Source organism: Tetrahymena thermophila (genome assembly GCF_000189635.1).
Source record: "Tetrahymena thermophila SB210 genomic scaffold scf_8254584, whole genome shotgun sequence".
In the NCBI taxonomy this organism is placed as follows: Eukaryota; Ciliophora; class Oligohymenophorea; order Hymenostomatida; family Tetrahymenidae; genus Tetrahymena; species Tetrahymena thermophila.
In genome coordinates this window covers 287,924-311,424 of record NW_002476355.1, presented here as the reverse complement: position 1 = coordinate 311,424, position 23,501 = coordinate 287,924, and the positions used below count along the sequence as shown (strand labels likewise).

The 23,501-nt window shown below is 23.0% G+C and overlaps 5 protein-coding genes across 5 annotated transcripts; 2 read left to right on the top strand and 3 right to left on the bottom strand. All coding sequences in view use genetic code 6, as the record gives it.

Annotated features, from left to right (window-relative positions):
- Positions 1–929: 929 nt before the first annotated feature.
- TTHERM_00627130 (hypothetical protein) lies at positions 930–6,878 on the bottom strand (the record flags this gene model as incomplete). The annotated part of the gene is made up of 3 exons (XM_001019498.2): positions 930–3,138; positions 3,222–4,540; positions 4,752–6,878. 3 exons carry the CDS (start codon positions 6,876–6,878, stop codon positions 930–932), a joined length of 5,655 nt encoding a protein of 1,884 aa, XP_001019498.2.
- Positions 6,879–7,393: 515 nt separating this feature from the next.
- On the bottom strand, positions 7,394–10,574 carry TTHERM_000627129 (hypothetical protein; the record flags this gene model as incomplete). The annotated part of the gene is made up of 4 exons (XM_012798473.1): positions 10,335–10,574; positions 8,885–10,276; positions 8,288–8,486; positions 7,394–8,226 (listed from the first exon to the last, which is right to left on the bottom strand). Exons 1-4 carry the CDS (start codon positions 10,515–10,517, stop codon positions 7,394–7,396), a joined length of 2,607 nt encoding a protein of 868 aa, XP_012653927.1. The 5' UTR covers positions 10,518–10,574.
- A 1,346-nt stretch (positions 10,575–11,920) lies between these two features.
- Positions 11,921–12,418, bottom strand: TTHERM_00627140 (hypothetical protein; the record flags this gene model as incomplete). Its single annotated transcript, XM_001019499.1, has 1 exon — positions 11,921–12,418. The coding sequence occupies one exon, from the start codon at positions 12,416–12,418 to the stop codon at positions 11,921–11,923; it is 498 nt and encodes a 165-aa protein (XP_001019499.1).
- A 1,721-nt stretch (positions 12,419–14,139) lies between these two features.
- Positions 14,140–17,492, top strand: TTHERM_00627150 (SNF2 family amine-terminal protein). Its single transcript, XM_001019500.3, has 6 exons — positions 14,140–14,297; positions 14,361–14,441; positions 14,491–14,739; positions 14,878–14,970; positions 15,441–16,466; positions 16,732–17,492. The coding sequence occupies exons 1-6, from the start codon at positions 14,178–14,180 to the stop codon at positions 17,380–17,382; spliced, it is 2,220 nt and encodes a 739-aa protein (XP_001019500.2). The 5' UTR covers positions 14,140–14,177; the 3' UTR covers positions 17,383–17,492.
- Positions 17,493–18,147: 655 nt separating this feature from the next.
- TTHERM_00627160 (cation channel family protein) lies at positions 18,148–23,059 on the top strand (the record flags this gene model as incomplete). Its single annotated transcript, XM_001019501.2, has 13 exons — positions 18,148–18,225; positions 18,290–18,368; positions 18,451–18,536; positions 18,588–18,647; positions 18,704–18,844; positions 18,919–19,386; positions 19,514–20,225; positions 20,297–20,734; positions 20,783–20,856; positions 21,013–21,240; positions 21,334–21,646; positions 21,695–22,908; positions 22,976–23,059. The coding sequence occupies 13 exons, from the start codon at positions 18,148–18,150 to the stop codon at positions 23,057–23,059; spliced, it is 3,975 nt and encodes a 1,324-aa protein (XP_001019501.2).
- Between the last annotated feature and the right edge of the window lie 442 nt (positions 23,060–23,501).

Genomic DNA, 23,501 nt, shown 5'->3' with positions numbered 1-23,501 from the left:
AAAAAATGAAGAAAAAATTTAAAATAAGAAGATTGATTAATCATAAAAGCAAAAGTTGAAAATAAAATAACTAGTTAAATTAACAAAGAAAGAAAAAAAAGCAAGTAATCACAATTAAAAGAAAAGAAAAGTAAATAAAATAAATTAAAAGAGTTTTTATGGTTTAAATTCATTTTTATAATTAAAAATATTAATAGAAAAATAAATAAACTTTTTTTATCAAGTGTAAGTGTTAATAGCAAAAAATGAAGATAAAATATAAAATAATAAAAAATGAATTAGTAAAAATAGCTAAAAAATTTTTTTATAAATTCAAATCAATGAATAATGATAAGAATTTCTATTAGAAAAATTATTTTTTAAATAAATTGAAAGTAAAATAATTAAAAAAATTAATAATATTTATAAATTAAATTTACTTTAGATAAATATGGAGAACCTAATGAAATTAAAGTGAAGAGTTTAAAAACTTTTTTTATAAATAAAAATAAATTTAAAGGATATTAATAAAAAAATAAATAATTACATCTTCTAATTCTTTGTAATATTTAATCTATTATATCATTTATTTTTTTCAAATATATTTAACAGCAATTTATGTAATTTAATTAATTATAAATGGATAAAATTGAGAGATAAAATTTAATAATTATCAAATATTAATCTATAAATTTACTTTTATGAAGAGATATCACAAAAAATGAATTTAGCATTCATTATTTAATATTAAAATTTGTATTTTTTATATATACTTAAAAATATAGTAGGAATTAGAAAAGGGCACTTATTTATATTTGAAAAAATTCTAGTAATTAATAATCTTAAAAATTAAAATTTTTCGTTTAATGAATGAATTTTTTTTTTTGGTGAAATTAAATTTTCTAATAAATTATTTACTAAAATTCAACAAACACTTTAAATTATTTATTTCATTATTAAATATAATCTGAAAATCTTTGTTGGTAAAAGCATTCTCTATTATTTTGACTATGAAGAAATTAATTAGGAGTTTATTTTTAATTGCTTTAGTCTATGATGCTTTATTCTTCGATTATTTTTTCGTCTTGAGAGTCTATGATTTGTTGGGTTTTTATAGATTTACTCTTTTATATCATTCCAAATGTTTCCATTTTCATATTTAATCCAATTTATTTTTATTTTGTCTCAACAAAATCATTTTCTATCAAGTATGTTTGGCCCTTTTTTTATTTAGGGGATTCATTAGGGCAGTTTTTATCTAGCTCTAAGCTTTCTTCAATCTTAGAGGATGGGCCTTATATCTATTTTTATGTGTAAAACGAAGAAGAAGCATTGTCTTTTTCGTTAACAGGATCTTATTAGCTTGGGTCATTGCATTCGTCTTAAGAATATATTGGTGAACATTACTACTTTTCTTTAGAATCTTGTTAATTTCCATTATTTTCTATATCTGGTTCTTTCTTAAATATTGAGGGAGGACCCTTTTAGGATTTATTATTGATAAGAGAAGGATTATTGAAGTTAGAGAATAATGAAGGCTTTGTTTAGTTATTAGAAGAGTTTTAAAACTAAGTTGGAGAGCCTAATTCTGAAAAGAAATAGTTTTTATAGATTAAATTTGTACTTGTTATATAGTCTTAGGAGAAACTTTTTCTTGTTGTATTGGCTATGGAATCTACATCAAATTCATATTGTATTTCCTTTTCTTCATCAACCACTTTTAGTGGGAATTCCCTAATTATAAAATTTTATTTATCAAGTATCCTGATGGTTATATCTTCTAAATCAGATGATGTAGGAACACCTTGTAAAATGATGCAGCCAGATTTTTAGTCAAATTTGATCCAGTTAGGTAATTTCATATTTTAAGTAGCTCCATAATTGGCAAGTGTCATATTCATCATTTTTCTGAGGCCCTAACAGCGTGGATTTTTAATTGCTTTGAAGGCTTCGACTGAACTAATCTAAAAGAAATTTAAATGAATGGATTCACCTTAGCTTTTGGAGAAAGCGTTTGGAGTATAATCAAGTAAACCAAGAGCTTCAGCAATAAGGAGTTCATATACCAAGCTCAAGTTAATAAAATCTTTAGAAATAGCTTTTTCCATCGCTTCATTTTAATTTATCAGTCTAAGATTGACAAGAGTTTATTTAATGACATCCTTTTTGATTAAAACACTAGGAAAGCAAATTACTTAAAGTTTTTCATTCATAATAGAGGAGGAGCAAATTATTTATGTGTAATGTTTGTACCAATCTTTTTAAGTGTAATTAAATCTGCTATATGCTTCTTCTTTGAGAAATTCGAAAAATAACTCTGTCCTCTCGTCAAACTAAAGAACGTATCTAGCTATGACAGCTCTTACACACTTATAAAGACGAGATTGTTAATCTTTTAAATCTTTGATCAAAGATTTTGCTTAATACTCTTCATTGTTGTAGCTAAAAGTTATCTTTTCTTATATCATGTATTAAATAATTTTAGAGAATCTGATGCTTCCATCAGCTCTGGAGAACTAGTTGATTATTGGGTTCAGTGAGTTTTTTGGCTTTTTGATTTGTTTTAGTCTATTAATAAATAAAAGTTAGTTCTCTCTAAGTTCGCTCATTTGATAGGCTCTTTGAAGCTTTGACTTATTTAAATTAGAGCTCATATCTAGTTAAGACTTGTCATCTTTTGCTGCAGCACTTAGAGCAGCAAAATTCATAATGTTATTACTGAATTCGTTCAAATTCATATTACTTATTCTAAAGTTACTTTGCATACTATTATTTTTACTCAACCCAACAAAATTTTAGTTTAGTTCGTCGCAATTTACTATTTTTAAAGATTTTTCTTATTAAACTTCTTCAATATTCTCATTTTCTTAATTTTTAGCATTTTATTTCTTGTTTTCTTCCTCTTCCAATTCTCCTTTGTTAGAATTTATACTCAATCCATAGACAAGGATTGATTTTGCTTTCAGTGTGGGTCTCTTGGTTTTCTTTTTCTTTTTCTATTTTATATTCATATGTCTTTTTAATGAGTTGAAAAGGCATATAGCTTTTTCATTTTCGTCTCCCAGCAGTGTAATTTTTTTGCAAAAAAAACTATTGACAATGCATAACTCAGTTGAGTAAATATTTCTTCTTTTGAATATTGCATTAAGGAAGAAGCTTCTATAATTATACAGTCCAAATATAAAAGCGATAGGACTCAATATTTTCAGAAGCAAATTAAGGATATAAGAAAATGGAATTACACGAATTTAAATTACAAATATATCATAAACAGAGTATAACCATCAGAAGCTATTACTTTAATGTATACGTCTGTATTAAACATAGATATGGGTGGCGTTCCTTGAAATTTTAAAGATCGAGAGGATTGTTATAACCAAAGCTATCCATTTAATTAGGTATAATCTTGGTTATCTTTGCTGTAAAGAATCTCGTATGTCAACTGAAGTCCATCTGGACTTTCAAACGTAGATTCAGAAAATTCAAATGAAACACTTTCTTCTACAGAAACTTCTGAATTAGGAAAAATTGAATTAAATTATTGCTAAAGTTTTTTTTCATTGGGATTCATGATTGTGTGTAATTTTTATCGTAAAATTTTAGTAGGATCATTAGAAAATTTTGTGTTATTTATTTATTATTAAGGAGGAATATAAGGAAGAGCTAAATCAGATAAAAGATAACAAGTTTAAATGTCATAGTTTATGTTATCTTGTAAGTAAAAGCTAATGTTTATTGCAGAGATGCTAGTTAAATTTGAGAAATAAACTATTTTTTAATTTTAAAATAATAAATTTAGTGCTTATGCACTACCTTCTAATTTCACAGATGAACCATCGTCGTTAAATGAAGATAACACACCAGCATATGGTATTTAGATAAATAGAGCCTGTGACTTATCAACGCTTAAGTATAAATTCACTTAGTTAGAAAGTGAACTGATAGTTCCAGTACTTACATTAAAATTTAACGAAGGTGCGATATAGAACATGATAGGATTTTTTTGTATTGATCTAAGTATAGTAAAAGTGATTCTTTCTTGTAGTGCTGGATTTTTTTCTATCCCTCCTAAATTTAATTCAGCAAAATTAATTTATCGTTACGATAAAAATTTTGAAGAAGCATAACTGTTGTTACTAATTATGTCTTAGTTAACTAAATATTGCATAATGTTCGAGCCCATTGTCGAATCAGTAGTAACACCATCTCCAATGTCTGAGTACACAAATGAATCAGGACCTAAAGTAGTTTGAAATGTCAAAACAATAGAGTTCAAATTAGGTAAAGAAACATTTTATCCTAAACCCTCTTTAACTGCATCAATCTACACAGAGTAAGAAGATAAATGATAATTTATCCAGCTAGGAGGATCTACCAAAATATTTTCTGGGCTCTAATATTGAATATTCTAAAGCAATAAACTATTTTATGGGTAGATAGGTATGAATTAAAATAAAAAACTTTGCCCTATTTGAAGATTATCTTAAAGGTTATAAGGCGTATAAGAAATATTTCCGTTTTCTATTCCACTAATTAACAAAACTTAGGTATGCATCATAATCTATTTTTATTCAAAAAAATTATTAATTAAAATTAATTAATCAGTTATTTGTTTTTAAGTTTTAAGATTAGTTTTTCATTTGTTTTTTTGTTTGTTTGTTTGCTTGTTTGTTTGTTTGTTTGTTTGTTTGTTTGTTTGTTTGTTTGTTTGTTTGTTTGTTTGTTTGTTTGTTTGTTTGTTTGTTTGTTTATTTATTTATTTATTTGTTTACCTCGCTTTGTAGGGGAATAACATTTACTCCAAAGTTGTTTGTTATAAAAAGGTGTTTTTAATCTTAGGTGAGGCAAGATGACATAGCGTTCTGATTTTACTTAAATTGCCTAGAAAGAGTAATCGGATTTTTCTTGTCTGCTACACTTAAAAGACTTATATAACCATTATCCATGTGAGAAAGTAGTAAATAATTTTCTAATGAAAAAGGTGTTATATGGTTTAGCCATCCATCTACTTAATACCTAACAAATTTAAAATTGGGAAGTTAATTTAGATCTAAGATAACAAACCCCTTGTATCCATCACTTATATATGCAAAGTTATCTTTTGTTAAGCTACTTAATATGAATTCACCTCCTAGTGTTTAAATTTCATCTCCGAATTAAGGTTAAGTAGGATTGGAAATATCAACTGAGATAAACCCATAATTCCTCATTGCAAGAATTATAAATTTAGAATCATCAGAAAAAATAATACCATTACATATTCCTATCATTCGAGGTGGAACAAGATATTACGAAATGATTTTTATTTATTAGGGATTGCTACAATTAATCAATAAGAAACCATTGTCAACAGTCACTGCTATCATTGTTTTATTTTTATTTGCTACTAAGGTTTCAGAAATTGTATTTGAGTTGTTAAAAGGCATTTTAAAAATTGGCTATACCGAATTATTATTTAATTTTGTTACTTCGCTTATTTTATATACAAAGAGCTTCGAGCTTTCTTATGATACAGCTAAGAATAATAAATCTACTTCGTAAAAGAATAAAACACAATCGATAGAGGTTTGTTCTACAAAGTTTATATGATTTACCTGCTTCATTTGATAAGGATTTATGATAGCTTAATTATTTGGGTCAGTTTTTAAGGAGTAGACAAATAGCCCTACTTTATCAAATGCCCCAAAGAAAAAACTATCATCCTACGAAACATAGCATCTCCATCTGTATTGATAATTTCCAATTTAATATAATTTAGCAATATGATCATTGCTAAGATTAGGGATGTCTTAACTAAGATTTGGTGTTACTTTTTCGTATTCAAATATTGTATCTCCATTTGCGTAGAATAGTTGTTAATCTTAATTAGTCAACTAAACTGAAAAAGCATGACCTTTGATACTGATTCTTTAAAATAATACTGGATTACTTTTATTTGATATATCTAAAATTAACACTCCTTGCTATCTAGAAGCTACTAACAGTTTTTAGTTATCTAAAGTTAGCTTTAAAGACATAGGTATGGTGCTACTTAAGTCTGGCCAATAGTTTTTTACTTTTAATTCGGGCATCCATTGATTAGCAGGATCATCACTGTGAGTATAAATAACTTAAATTCCACTCCAACAATCTGCAGCATAAATGTAAGTTTAATCGATTGTTAGAGCAATGTCTACAATTTACCAATCAGAAGGAATTTAGGCTCGATATGATAAAGTTATTTTTATATCCTAAGAGATAGGGTTTTTTTGGTTTGGTATGAGCTATTTATTGAAATTAAACATGATCATACCTGAATAATCATTAGCTATAAATAGAAATTATTCGCTTACATCAAGTACACCTCTGTATATTAAATTAGATTTAGCTTCAATCTAAGCAAGAAATAAAAAATTTCCTCCATCATTTCTCTTTTGTCTAACATCATAAACACTTATTACTCCATTGCTCTAAAGAAGGATCGCAACATTCTCATCACTAGTTAAAATGATATCAAAAACTTCTGCTTCGATTTGCTAACTTTAGCTTTTCAAGACTAATTTGCTCTTCAATTATTATCTATCATAATAATAAGAATTTAAGCAATTTTTCTACATAAAAATAATGATAAATCCATCTTGAGTGAAAGCCATCCCTCTAATTAGCTAAGTAGAAGGGAAAAAATACTCAAGATTGCTAGATTAAATATCAAATATTGCCAATCCACCATTACCCCATGAAGTGAGCAAAATATTCTACTGATTATTGTAAATGATTCTATTAGAAGACGCAAGCGTGTTATTAATATTTAATTCTCTGCTTGGAAAAGTAGAATAAATATAATTTATAGTTGTTTAATCATCGTTGCTAGATTAAGCATTGACTCTAAGAATATTTTTGAAGTATAAATAGAAAAACATTGAATAAAATTAAATAAGCTTCATTTTCTTTCTACTTAGAAATAAAAAGTTGTTTTTTTAGGTTGTTAGTTTATTTTTTAATTAAAATTTATTAAGTTAATTTTGCATGTTTGAACAATATTCCTTCTTTGTTGGATTGTAAGTACAATATATATATATTTTTTAATTATTTTTTTAACTGATTTAATGTAGAGTAATTTAAAAAAATTCCTTGAATAAGCTAATAAATGTTTTTTTTTTTGTGATAATTCTGAAATCACTTACAATAAATTTTAGAATGATTTATTTGAAAATTTTTGCAAACTCTAAGTAAATAATTTAAGAGAAAGTAACCAATCTTATTTCATAAATTAAAATAAAAAAATAGAGTTGGAAAATATTCTGAAAAAAAACTGAAAAAAGAAAAGTATTTATTCGAGTGATTAACACAAAGTTTTAACAAGCTAAAATAAAAAAGTATGTTTTGTGATAAAAATAAAAAAAAACAAATTTATAAAAAATACAACAAATTGTTATCATAATTTATTTTCCTTGTCATTCTCTCTTAATACATTATTGTCTTGTAATTTTTGATACTATTTAAGATTGATTTAATTTTGGCAGTTGTTACTTTATTTAATATTTTATTAAATATTTAAATTAAGGTTAGATTAACTATTTTGAATATATTCTGTATTTAATTTAGATTGCTTTCTTTCTAGATCACAATTATTTGTTACAACTGCAGAAGATAATTATGGGGAAGAGTAATTGTCAAAATTAAATATTTTTTTTACAACATTTTATTATTATTTGCACTTTAAGTTAAATTTATTGTTTTCTTTTGTAGTTTGTGAGAGGGAAACAAGTTAGTTCCATTTTTTTGAACTCGTTTATTTTTCTACTGTATTTGACATAATCTTTGGGGCAGCTAGAATATTTTCATTCAAATTTCCAATTTAACTGAGTATTCTTCTATCATCAGATTCTAAATAATTATTTTCATCAACTTTTATTTTATGATTTTTATCAACACAAAAACTAAATTCTTATTAATTTTATTGAGCTTATTGTTAACAAGATTTTATCCTAATCTTTTACAAGTCAGTGTTCTGGTTTTATTTTACTTTGGCAGAAGCGCTTTATCTGAAATCAATGTTCAGTGAATTATCTTTGAGACCTTGTGTTTTCTATTAAGAAACTAGTTTTGCCAATTCTTCGCTTACTTACCAATTATCTCTCTCAATTTTGCTCTCTGAAACTTTAAAATTTTTCAGAGGTTTCAGCTACTTCTTTGAATTATTGCTACATTCCTATGAATCTTTTAAAGGAAATTCAGTTTTTTCTTCATCACCTTTATTCAAATTTCCTTTATATTTTTTAAAAACATAATGATAAACTAAATAAAATATTTTTTTTTAATTTATTACTCTTTGTATTATTATTTTCTTTATAGTTCATCTTAAGTTTATTTTTAGAGTTCTTCAATTAGGCTTCCTTTTAAATGTTGCAATATTCATTATTCAATATTTCTGATTATTGAATTGGAGCTTCATCATTCTACTTTAGCCCCATAAAATTATATTAATATTTGAATCTCTCATTATCTGTTTCTAGAAAATCGCTAAACTAATTTTATTTTAATTTAAAATTTATAAATAAAGTTCAATTTTTTATTTAAAACATTTAAATTTAAAACCATTTTTTAAATTTTAGAAAAAAAGAAAATTATAAAAAGTTTAGTCTGTTTAATGTGGTATTTTCATTTATTTTATGCTTATTTAAATATTATTGTTTGATAATAATTCATTTATTTACTTAAATTATGTATTTATTTATTGATAAAACATTTTATTTATTTTTTTAACTGTTTTAATTTAATTTTCTTTGAATTTTATTGAAATTATTAAAGTAAAATTGAGAATAATTTTAATCAGAATACTTGATAAATTATATTAATTGTAACAACTCATATTATTGTCATAATTATAAATTTAATTTAATGTGAGAAAAATTAATAATTTTACTTAGAGCTTTAACATATTGCGGGCCTCTTTGACAGAGGATGGGGCTGTTGATGGAGATGAAAATGTACTTTTAGGGTTTTACTTTTAATGAATATCTTATTGTAGTTGTGATTAATTAAAATAACTCAATTAAGCATCTTAAATTGAAGAGTAATTGCTAGTGCCATTCATTAAATTAATTGGTACGTCAAATCTTTGCTCTGTATTTAGTATCCCGTTTTAGCTTTGAGAGCGTGGTATAAAGAGAAGATCGTAATTTTTATCATAATAATTTTTTTGTAAGGTTGTGTCTTGATAATGATTGGGCATAGAGGCGTATGGGTTCTAAAAATGACTTGCGTTATGTAATGGATAGTTAACGATGTTAATATTCTTACTCTCTCTAATTTCTTCTTTTTATCCTCGCTAAAAATTATTTAGTTTTAAGGTATTTTTATTGATGGATTAAACATGTTGTCCTAAATTAGGCTATGAGCTCCAAAAATGATTATCAATTGCATCTATTTAAATTTATTTTCTGTTAGAATCTGCTGTGCTGCTACTACTGCCTAAAAACCCACTTCTTAATGAATCTTGATAATCAAATTTTTATTACTTAGGTTTGGCATTCAAAAGTGGTAGCTGTCCATGTGATTTTAGATTTTTAGAGGTTTCTATGGAATAAGCCTACATTTGACATTAAGATTTGAGGTGCTAATTATCGAAGCGATGACTAGATTTAACTGAATTAGCATTTTGATGGAAATAATTTTAATTTTTGAGATTAGATTCATAAAATTCAACTAAATTATTATTATTATTATTATTTACATCTGTAGAAGTTTTGATAGGTTTAATAGATGAAGCAGAGTGAATTTAAATTGGTTAATTAGTAGAAATTGATTATCTAAGAGAATATATATTACTAACTGAGTTGTTATTTCTAAACTATGTTGGTTATTGAGTGCTTTTTAAACACACGATTTAATTTATTTTATTCCAGAAAATTTAATCTGTCATTTCGTTAGCGCTACTTTAGCACACCAAAGACATTCCTCTCTTTTTATCATTAGCCATCAAGCTTAATTGGTTATCTTTGAAAACCTTTGTTTTTTCCTCTTAATTGTTTTATTTTTTTATGTTAGTTTACATATTTTAAAATTTATTTTAACCAGTCTAAAGCTAACATGAGACTTGATTTGCTTTTACTTAACTAGAGGAGTCTGGTTTATCACTTTCACTTAGATTCTTTTTATTTTAAACTAAATTGATAGATAACTCAGCATTTATTTATGAATTATTTATTTTAGTTATGTCTTTTTGGTTTTTTGCAGTAAAATTTTTTTTATTTTTAACACATTTTTAAACATTTTTAGATTCTTTTTCTGATTCTTTGTTTAAAAAAGCATTTTCCTAATATAATTTTATTTGAATATTTTAAATCAGAGTAAACTTTATAGAAAATAAATACTTGTAATGGAGGAGACAACTCAATGAACTCATTGAACTCAATATCACAATAATCTTATTTGTTAATGACTATCTTTTTCTACTCTGCTTCGTTAGCCTTGAAAAAAAATTGGGCAGTTTACATCAAACTTGTATTTATACTTTTGTTATTTTCACACTAAGAAACGTCTTCTTTATTAATCATTTCTACTATTTTGTTTAGAAAACAACTTTATTTATGTTAATATCTACTTTGCCAAATTATTAATTTATTGTTTAACTTTTATTTAAAAGATATTACAAACACTTTTTTAAAAATTTCAGAAAGTTGTTAAAGAATTGATTGATATTAGGAGGAATCCTATTTTTATCAAAAGGCACTCACTCACTCACTCCCCATTTTTTAAAATAACTTTTTCATTTTTTTACATATAACATATTTTTTTAAAAACCATGATAATAAATCTCTCCTCAATAATTGATTGATTGATTGATTAATTAATTCATTCATTCATTCATTCATTCATTCGTTCTTTCATTTTGAATCAGTTAATATACTAATAATATGAATTATTAGCTAATTTATATTTCTTTATTTTTTAAGGTTTTGAGTTTCTATTCCATTTTTAAATTCAATTCTTGAACACTAAAAATTTAAATGGTTTATAAATTTTTGAATAAAATAAAATCAAAGACTTAATTTTTAATCAAATTTAATTTTGTATTTTATAAAAAGTTGAATGCTTTATTTTAAATTTTATTCTGTTATGTTGATGAGTTCAAGGATTCTAATTCTTTTTATTATTGATTATTAAATTCGTATAAATTGTAACAAATAAGAAAATAATCACTAAATATAATAAAAATTAAGATGGTAATAAAAAAGATTTTTAAAAAATTATTGTAAAATTTTAATGGCTCAAAATATTTTAATCATATTTTTTCATTAGTTTTTAAAATTTAAAGCAAAAATTGCTATATCCATCAGTGAATTTAATATTATATAATTTTATCTTTGTGTCTTTTTTGATTTTTTTTTCATTTCAGCTTGTAAGTACTTTGAAATTAAAAGATCTTTTGAATTAAATAGTGTATATCCTAAAATTATTGAGGAAATGATAATTTATTTATAAAATCTATTAAATATTAAATTTTAATCAAAATTGAAATTATTCTACAAAAATAAAAATGAAAATAGTATTTATGAATATTTTAATTATCTAAATTTTATTATTACTTATTTTTATAAATTCTAAAAAAAATATTATTTGCATCTAAGCTTTTCTTGATAAAATTTTAATATTTATCAGTCAAAATTTAGTTATTATTTCTCAATTTTTGTATGGTTTTTACAAATGTTTAATATTTAAAACAAAACAATTTTTATTCATATTAAATAAAATTGTTAAATAATTATGTCATTTTATTGCATGAAATTAAAAAAATGATTTTTTTAGAATAAATAAATGTTTCTTTTTAAAAATTTGTAAATAAATAAATAAATTGAAAACAAAACCTTTATAAATATATTATATATATATATAAGTACAAAATTAACTCTATGTTGATTATAAATAACTCTTAATTTTAAGTTTTAAATTATTGAGCTCAAAATTCAGTTGAAACATTTTTTGTGTTATTTCTTATCTAAGGAGGAACAAACATGTGCTTTTTTTATTTTTCCTTTGCCTCGCTTTATGTTTTTGCTTAATTTGCGATTTGTTCCTCAATCTTTCTTTTTTGAAGTTCTTCTTCTGTTATATTTAATTTGTGGTACTTTTATTCGACAGGGCAATCTACTTTCTCTTCATAATCTTTTGGTAGTTTCCTCTTACTATTTATTTCGTTACTAATTTTATTTGCATTGTTTAGCTATGAATCTATTTTCTTAGCTTCATTCAAAAGATTGCTTGTATATGATGACGATGCAGTGATGCTACTTTTTTCATCTGCTTTTTTCATAACTTAGTTGAAATTTAAAAGTTTCACTTTCTTTTTTTATTAATCTTGAGCTTACTCTGGAATTATTTTTTCTGGCTTTTGGTCTTTTTCTACTTTTTCATTTTCAATTTCTGAATCTGATGAATCGTCGTAATTTACTAACATTTATTTCTTTATTTATCTATTTACTTAAGCTTTCAAAAGTTTTAAATTGGTGTCTAATTAATTATATAAATCAAAAAAATAACAAGTAAATAAATGCATAAAGTATTTATTTATTTTGAAGTCTTAGTTCAAAGTGAAGAATTAATCAAAAAATTTAACAACTATCTTTTAATGTTAGGTACTAAATTACGACATATACAAATTTTTAATAAAAAATTATACTTTTGTTGATTAAAAAAATTTAATTTCTACAAAAATGTGGAACACGTACATAATAAATTTACTTATCAACAATAAATACATTTTTTACATCAATCACATATATCAAGTGAATTTCTTTTTATATTTATTTCCGGTTCTTTTCTTGCTCAGTGAGATTTTAAAAAAAACCTTCATTTGAAAATTCCCTTTACAATGTGATGAATATAATACTGAAATAAGAGAAAGCTCAATCATTAATGAAGATATGGAATATCATTTGAAAATTGAGTATTAATCTTATAATCATTCTTATTTAATATCTTTTTATATATTTTCATCTTTATTCTAAGTAACTTCTTCACTTTTTTTATCTAATTTGCATTAAGATGTCTTTTCTTCTGAATTGACTATTTAATAATATTTTTGGAATTAAAAACTATCAAATAAATGCATTTTTTAAATAAGTTAAACCAAATAAATATATTTAAATGAATGAATACCTTTTTCATAGTGATATTTGATTCCAAAAATACCTAGAATAAATGATATGATCTCGTGTCTTCTTTCCCACAAAACAGTGAAAAAGAAAAGAGGCACTAGATAGCAGGAAACTCATGCCATTTTCTTTAGCTTTATTTTTTTATTTGATTTTCTTAATATTACAAATTTAAAAGAATTTGATGGTTATATTTATTTATAGATAATCAATCACCTTTCTTTATATTTAAATATAAAACAAACACAAAAGTAGGAATAAACAAACAAGTGTATATCTATTATTCATTAAGAAAACTTAGGATAAAATAAATATATATATTTGTAATATCAAAAAATAAACACATGCTATTTGATTTACTTTTTCATTTTCTATTTTAATTTAAATATATGCTTTTAAAAAGCATCTATATAAATTTGTAAATTTTATTACTATCTTTTAACATTTTAAATGAATTTAAGAGAATAATTACAATTTTATTATTAAATTTTGCATAATAAAGTTTATATTAGTTCATTAAAATACTTAATCCTAATATTTTATAATAGTAAATTTTAAATTAAATTTTATTTGGTATAATATAAAAAATTAAAATATAAAATTAGTTCTTTTTTTGTTAAAAATGTTTAAAATTTAATTTCTAAGAGTTTAATTTAACAATTTTATAGCTTATAAAATATTTGATAATTAAAAAAATATTTTTAATTTGAATGTAAAATATTTAAATTCAAACAATATTATTTAATAAATTTAAATATTTTGAGAATCTAGGTAAGAATCAATCAAAATTTTTATTTAAAATGATAGATAAAATGAAAGAAAATGTATTTTAGTTAGAAAAATGTATTGATAATGACCTAATCAATAAAAAGAATATCTATTTTATTTAGCAAAAAAATTAATTCTTGATAAATAAAAATCTTGAAAAGGGGTAACCACAAAAAGAGCGGTAAATAATTCATGAATTAATAATGTTTAGAAAAAAACAATTTTGATATCATATTTTTTATTATTATTATTAGAGAAAATATTTAGAAAAGAAAAATAGTTGATATCATAAAGATGATAACCAAATAAATATAAAAGGAACCAAAAGTTTAAAAAAATATAAACTTTTAAATTATACATGATGACTATTTTTTAGTTTAAAGAGTTTTCAATGATGAAGATAAATAGATTTTAGTAAAATTATTTTTGTTTAAATTCATTTTAATGAACAGATTGATTCATCATTTTATTTTTTAGAAAAATTTTGAAGCCAACTATGACAACATAAACAAAGGATATGTCTTGCAGATAAAGTTTTATACAAATCTAATTGAGATAGTAAACATTTTTATTTCTGCCACAAAACTATCTAATAATTTATTTGAAGCTAACTAGAAAATATTAGGTAGTAAACTAAATACCTTATTTTGTATTTTCTGCTCTTCAGCCGATACAAAAATGCTTAAATTTTAATATAGAGAATTAAAATAAATAAATATACTATGACTAAAATGATATTAAAACACCTGAGAATGATCTTCCATAGTCAATTTTAAAATAGCTATTTAACTATCAAAAAGAAGGAATAAGATTTGGAATGATGAACAAATGCAGAATTCTAATTGCAGATGAAATGGTAATATTAAAATAAATAAATGAATAATAAATTTAATTAAAAACATTTTTATGCTAACCAAATATTGTATAAAATTATTGGATCTAAACAAACTATTTATAAATTGTTTATTTTTATTTTTTGATAAATAATCTATAGGGAGTAGGTAAAACAATATAAGCTATTTGTTTGGCATTTGCATATTTAAAAAATCTTTCTAAAAAAATGATTGTCATATGTCCTTCCTCATTGGTAAAATTAATTTTATTTTATTCTATCATAATTATAGATATTTTTTTCTTTTTGTCTATTTATTTTATTGAAAATAATTTTTTTAGTTTATTTTATGCTCATTTCATCATCGTCATCATCATCATCTTCTTCATTTTTCAAAAATAATTTTAAAGTAAGATGAATTAAAATTTTCAATTAAATCTAGTTTAAAAGCAGTTTATTTATTTCTATTTAGATCTTTTATTTATTATTATATTTTAAATTCATTAAATAATTTAAAAAATTTTTGAAATCTTTAATAAAAAATGCAAAAATGAATAATAACAAATAAAATATTTTTAGTTTATTTTTAAAGAAATGATTTAAAAAATTTCCAAATAAACAATTAATAATTTAATTTAAAGTTTAATGAATTAGATAAACTTTTTAATTACAAAAATAATTATTTAACTTGCTTGAACAAAAAATATTTTTAATTATAAAAACAGAAATTTTATTGGAAGTAAGAAATTAATAAATGGTATCGTGTTATACTAAACGGTAGATAAGTTTCTTAGTTTATTTAGGTATTTCAAGCATCAAATGACTAAATAGAACAACAAACTAAAATACTGATATGCTCTTATGATATAATTTAAAGTGCAATAAATAAAATTGAAAAATACAATGCTTTTTTAGGGATAGCTGATGAAGCTCATTATCTTAAAAATCCAGATACTAAGAGGTCTAAGGCTATAATTCCTTATTTAAAGTAATTAAAACACGTTATCTTGTTGACTGGTACACCAGCCTTTGCTAAACCTTAAGAAATGTATAGTCTTGTATCTATTTTAAGGCCAGATGTATTTACCAATTTTCTTGATTATGGCAAGAGATACTGTAATCCTAAAAAATCTAATTTTCATAATGGATTAGACTACTCAGGCTCATCTAACGAGCTAGAGTTGCATTATTTGCTTACAAGATATATGATGATAAGGAGACTAAAAAAGGATGTATTAAATGAACTGCCTGATAAAAAAAGAAAAAAGATCAAGGTTAGCACAGATAGTAGCATACAGTCTTAGATTGCCTAAATATTAAAAAAAGTTAAAGACAAAACACTTTAGATTTTAATGAATCCTCCTCCTAATCAATAATTTCAAAACGAACCAGATTCCTACTTTAATGGAAATCATGGGAGCAGTCAATTCTAATCATTAAAGACGTGCTATATGCTTAGTGGGTTGGCAAAGCAATAGTAAGTTTTAAATTACCTAGAAGAGTTGCTAAAATCTGTCGATAAAGTTATTGTTTTTGCTGAGCACATACAAATTCTTGACAATATAGAAAAATTTGCAAATGACCGCAAAAAAAAATATATTAGAATAGATGGATCTGTAAGAGATGAAGAGAAAAGTATCCGTGTTTAATCTTTTGAAAACAATAAAAATATTTCTATTGCAATACTTTCCTTTGGAGCAGCCAGCTTAGGAATAACTCTTACATCAGCATCCAATATTTTATTTGCAGAAGTAAAAATAAAAATTTAAATAAATTAATTATTTTCAATTTACAAAAACAAGAGCAATTAATTGATTTTTCAAAAAAAATATTTTAGTTTTAAATTTTAATGATAAAAAAAGTTAAACATTTATTCATTTATAAAATAATTACTTATTTTTAAGCAATTTAACCTTATTTTCATTTGAAATTTTTTAAATCTTATAATAATTTTTCAAAATAAAATATTTAAATTAAAATTTTTTTTATTATTTATTTATTTATTTATTGAAAAAGATGCATTGGACTCCTGCTATTATGGAATAAGCAGAGGATAGAGCTCACAGGATAGGACAAAAAAATCCAGTGACTTGCCATTACTTGATTGGAGAAGGAACGTTGGATAATATGCTTTATAAGAAAATATTGGAGAAACAGTAAATAGTTGGAGCTATACTTGATGGAAAGACAGTAAATTTAAAATTTGATGAAACTGATACTCCAAATTAAATGAATAGCAATACTATAAATTAATAAAGTCATAATTAAGAATAATAATTTCAATAATTGAAGTAGTAAAAATAAACTAATATGACCAATAACTAGGGTAAAACTTGCAGTAATAAATCTAAAAATTAAGATGAAAAAAAGTAGTAAGGAGGCTTAATACAACAAAGCATATTAAACTATTGTCATTAGAATGCTACAGGAAAGAATAAATTAGAGAAAGTGAATTTTTTAAATATGAAAGAGTAAATTATTCCTTGTGAAGAAATTGAAATTAAGGAGGATTTTCCAGTTAAAGAGAAGAATTTTATTTAAAAAAGATCTAGAAAGCAATTTGATAAAGAGAACAAGCACATTTAAGAGGAACTGTATAGACCTGAAAAATAGCTGAAAAATAAACTTTTATCTAATAAATAATAAAATTTCATCATTATTGATTGAAATTAATTTTTAAAATTAAAATAACTAAAAATAATTTCTTGTATTTTAAAATTATATTTCTTGCAAATTTTTATTAGTTAATTTTTTAGTTTTTTTTTCATATTCATCAAATTAGATTTATTTTTTCGTTTTATAAAATATATTTATTATTTATTTATGTCTTTTATATTTATTAGATTTTGTTTTATCATATAAATAAAATATATTAATCAATCATTTATTACTGAGAGATTTATTTACAGCTTTATCTAAAAGGATATATTCAAACTGAATTATATTTCTAATTACTTCATAAATAAATACATAAACTTAGTTTGAACACACACTTTTCTTTTCATATTTAAATAGAACAAACATATAAATTGTATTTAACATTTTTAACATCTTTATTTATTTAATGATTTTTCTTTTATTTTTATAAGTGATTTTCTTTAATTTTTTCTTTGATAATTCAATTTTATTTTGCAAAATAAATGTGTTTTAAAAATTTAATCTATCTGGCATAATTTTATTTAAATACTTTGATATTAAGTTTTTTGTTTAATTCTTTATGATATTTAAAGAGGTTTATAAAATTTCATGTAAAAATCTTAATTTAAATTTATGGTTATTTAATTACTTATAATTAATTATTGCATAGATTTGTATTCAGCAGTTTTTGTGCACACATTGTTTACTCAAAACTAAATAAAATCAACCTTAACATAGCTATAAATAGCTTAAATAAATACATATTGAAAAATTCAGAAAACTGTTGGATTGGTTATGGAAATATCTTTATAACAAAAAGATTCAATAGTGAGTTAAATTAAGAGCAATTCTTGTAGAATTACTCCTGTAAACGTATTATTTTTTATGATTTTTTTTTCCTACTTTCATTATTCATTTAAGAACATATTTGTTAAAGAAAAACATAGATTTTACAGAAATGACTAATGAATTAAATTTAGGAAAAACTCAATCTGATGATTAAGGAATTAGAAAATGTATTTTTGATTTGCAAATATGATATTTAAAATTAAACTTTCTATTTTTCAACCATTTTAATTGTAAAATTGTTAAAATTAGAAGAAAACAATCAATAAAATTCAGATTAAATATAATAACAATCACAAAATTAGAGCGAGAAAAGAACATTTTAATTTTTATTCAGAGTAAAATATTTTCTTTACTATTAAATATTTGACCTATTATTATTATTATAGAAATTTAAGAGTGTTAATGCTATCAACTAATCTTAAGAAATGAACGGAAATATTGACAGTGTATTTTACTATTATTTAAAAAGCTAAAAAAACAAACTACAAATAAATACTTATAGGTTGCATATAGTGAGGAGAATACTCAGCTGAAAAAAACAGGCACAGCAGATACTCCAAATAATCAGCAAAATAACGCTAGCTCATAGCAGCTTGTTTAGCAAAAAAGAAGACCAGGGATAGCATTTTTTAACAAATTTAAGGTATATTTGTAATTAATTTTAATATGTTTTATAAGCCTTAAATTTTATAACTAAAAAATATTATTTAATAAAAGTCAGCCTATTATGGCACTAATGAAAATCAATAAAACAGCTTTGATTTATCAAATGAATAAAAAATATACACTTCTTTTTAGAATCCAAGAGAGAATAATATGTCTGATTAAAAGAATAATAAAAGTAGAGGACTTTTTAATTTTTTAAAGGCAGTAGCACTTTTAAGAACTAAAAAGGTAGTGCCTTATAAAAAGAAGACTAAAGAAGAAATCTAAAAACTGTTTAGAAAAGCATATATGATTGTGCTAGCTGTGATAAGGCTGAATAAAATTTGCGAAGACATAAGAAACTTTGGGACTTCACCAAATTTATTTGATGTCGCAATCAGGAATAGAATAGCCGTTAAAAAAGTTCTATTTCCCTTATCGTTTAAAGAAGAAGGACCTAAGGAAAATGAATAAAATAAGATAGATTTTCCATTAATTAAGCCAAACAGTAAAATCCATTCAATTTGGAGTCCAATACTCGTAATTAATTATACAAATTTATTAAGTGATTGAAAGAAACTTACTTATTTTGAAATAAGCAATTAAATGAAAATTTTTTTGATATTTGAACATTTTTATTTGAATTTTATTTTAAATATTTTAATAGCTATGTTTAGTGTTCTATTCAGCAACAGTATTGCCATATAGAATAGCTTTTTAGGATGATGTTTCTAATGGGTGGGATATATTTGATTATGTGATTGATGGCTTGTTTTGGATTGATTTAGTTATTAATATGTTTAGCACTTATTATGATGATGATAATCAGCTTGTTAAATCTAGAAAAGTAGTTATACTTAATTATTTAAAATCTTGGTTTATTGTGGATTTAATTTGTTGTATTCCAATTGATCTGATTGCAGAATAATTCACTTCTACTTCATAAGACAATTACAATACTGATTAGACAAATAGCAGTGTCCAATCGTCTTCATCTTCTAGTTCGTCCTCTAGCAGCCAATAACTTAAATTTTTAAAACTAGCAAAAATATCTCGCTTGTACAGAATTCTAAAAATTACAAAACTAATTAAAATGGTTAAATATTTTGGGAATAATAATAAACTTCTTGATTTTATCTAGGTAAATAGTGGCATTCTTAGATTAGTCAATTTATTTTTCTTCGTATTTGTAGCTGTTCATTTTATAGGCTGCATGTGGTATTACGAAGCTAAGCTATATGATTTTAATGAAGAAACTTGGGTTTATAGGAAGAATCTATTAGATTCTGACAATTCTACTCAGTATTTATATAGTATTTATTTTGTTTTCTAGACAATAACAACAGTAGGTTTCGGTGATATAAATGCCTATACGAATGGTAAATTTTTATTAATTTAACTTGATAAAAAAAAATAATTTAAAATGAATATTTTTATTAAACAAACATAGCTGAAATCATAATGACTATTTGTCTTATGATATTTGGAGTTGGTTTTTATTCTTCCACAATTGGTATTTTAAGCTCAGTAATTTAATACATGGATTCCAAATAGATTTTATTTTCTAGAAAATCTGATATTATGAATGAGTACTGTAATGAAATGAAAATTCCTAACAGTGTAAAAAAACAGCTAAAAGAGGCTTTGCAATACACATTAGACAGAAACAGTTTTTTTTGGGCTAATTAAAATAAAATATTTGATTAATTGCCAATGAATTTGAAGTATGAAATTTGTATGAATATTTACAAAGGAGTAATGAAAACCTTTTCATTTTTCAACTTAACTGAAGACTAATCTTTTATTGTTAGGCTTGTACCTCAGCTAAGGCCTCTCAAATTAAATCCAGGAGATACAATTTGGAACTAAAAAGATGTATCAGATTCAAGTAAGTAGATATTATTTTATTTTGGCTAATTCTTTTTTTTTTTTGAAGTTTATCTCCTCAGCAATGGCAGAGTGAATTACATGAAGTAAGTTGTAGAAGATATTAGAACAAAAGAGAGAAAGGTAATAAATATCATTTTATTAAAATTATTTTTTCACAATCATCAAATATCTATCTATTTATTTATTTATTTATTTATTTATTCATCCATCAATCAATTATTTTAAAATAGTTTTATGTGTTTTAATTTAAAAAAAAAATATATTAAATAAAATTAGTCAATAACTTTTAAAACAATGATTAACGGTTCGTATTTTGGAGAAATTGATATAATTATGGACAGAAAAAGAAAGTATAGATGTTAAGCTGAGACTGCTTGTGAACTTTACTACATGACTAGATAGGAATATGAAGTTATAATCAAAAAAGAATTCCCTCATATACACCAAAAATTAAAAAAAATAGCATTTGATAGGGAAAAGAAAAACGAAGAAGCTCTAAAAGCTGTAAAATTAATAAATTATTTTAACAACAATTTTTCAAACTGGTTATTTCAAATTATTTAACTATTTTTTTAATTAAATTTATTATTAACAAAGCTAAAAAAGCTACTGAGATAGGCCAAAGAGGCCACTACTGATTTTTAAGTAAATATAAAATCTGCTAATGAATCTCCATTAAAGGAAGATGAGAGAAAGTCGAAAGGGAGAAATAGTTTAAAAAAGCTAACTTTTAAAGCAGAAAAAGTCTAAACTGACAATTAAATGCAAGAGAATTAATCAAAAGATCCAAATTAAGAATAAGAATTTACACCAATATAAAAATTTCAGAGAGCTGTTTAATAAGTTATTCGAAATAATTCTTTTTAAAACAGTAACTCAGCATTTTATTTTTCAGAAAACCAAGTTGAATGTAAATTATTAAATGATCTTTTTTTAATATAAAATAATTTTTATAAAGCAAATAAAAGCAAATAAAAAGACAGAGATATAATCGAGTTTTAAAAAAGATCTTATTCAAATACACCAAATAATAATACTTCAAAAACTTAGGAATGTTTGATAAGCAAATAAAATAAATTAGAAGATAATGAAAATGATACAAATTTTAATAAGAAAAAAAATTAGAAGTCACAGTCTTCTAAGTCTTCAAAATCAATTACAAATGTTAAATCCTTAACTTCTTTGAAAAGTAACTTAAATGTCTTACATGAAGATTAATTAGAAGAAGAAAATGAAAATAATCAAAATTAAATAATCTCAAAAAATAATAGAAGTGATTCAAGTCACCATTTAAGTTAAGTATCAGCAAAATTAAATTAGTAGTCAGACGACTAAGGGAGTGAAGAATCTGCTTCAAAAAATGAAGAATCAGAGCAAACAAGCAATCAAAGTTTGACTGAAGGAAATTATTCTGACAGTGATGAAAGTGATTAAGTTTTAAATGAAGATGAAGACGAAGAATATGACGATGATGATGATGATGATGATTATGAAGAGGAAGAAATTAATGATGAAGAAGATGAAGACGATGATGATGATGCTTATGATGAAGATTATAGTAGTGATATTTCAGATGACTCTGATAGTTTAGAAGAAAGTGAGTAAGAGGAAAGTGATGAAAGTAATAGTAATAGCTCATCAAGTAACACAAGTAAAGAATCTAGTTAAGATAAATAAAATGAAAAAAATGATAAAGAAGGAATAAAAAATGTAAATAATTAAGATAACCAAGAAGTTGATTACGTGATAAGTAATAGTCAACTAAGACCTTAAAGGAAATCTATTTTAATAAATGGTTCTAAAAATGAAAATGAAAAATCAAACAAAAAGAAAGACTTATCAATTAACATAATCGATAATTAGCAAATATAATCAAATGCTGATTTATAAAGGATACATACCCTTAAAAGCTTGGAAAACTAAAGTTTAAAAAGCTTTACTTAGTTCTCGAATTAAAATATGCTAAATGATAACAAATCTTCTTAGTAGCTTTAGGATAAAAAAAATATCAAAGAAACAACAAAAAAAGGAAAGGATAATTAAAATAAAATCAAATTGAGTAAAAAATCTTCAAAGACTTACTCAGAAAAATCCTAAAAAGTCTAATAAAACTAAGAATCAGAGTACATATTTTTAAAAGAAGAGTTCAGGAAAAATAATAAAAAAATGGAGGTAACAAATTTTTATTAATTTATTTTATTAATTATTTTGAATATTGGTTTTTATGAAATTTATTTAGATTTTAGAAGAGAAATTCAAAAATTTGGATACAATTCTTCAAGATTCTTTAAACTTGGCAGAAATATTGTAAAAAAATAAATGAAAGTAAATAAATAAATAAATAAATAAAAATGTATTTAATTATTTCAAAATCTAAAATCTAGATAGAGAGAGTGAGTATGTGGAAATTAAATATCTTTAAAAATTCTTATCCTTTCAAAATCAATAACATTTGATAAAAATTTATATTTAACATAAATAAACTCTTTTGTTAAATAATCACAAATTTATTTACTCAAAAAAATTTTTCATTCATTATTCTAATATAAAATTTTATTTATTATCATAATTTAGGAGTATAAGCTTTTTAACATTTTAAAATGCAAGAATAATTCTAAAAAAATTTCTTTTTTTTCATTTAAGTTTAAGCTTTAAAGAAGAAATTGTTTAAAAAATATTTAATTTGTAAGTTAAAAAATAAATAAATAAAAGTTTTATCATAAATTAATAGCACAAAATTAATATTTTTAAATTATTTAAAAAAC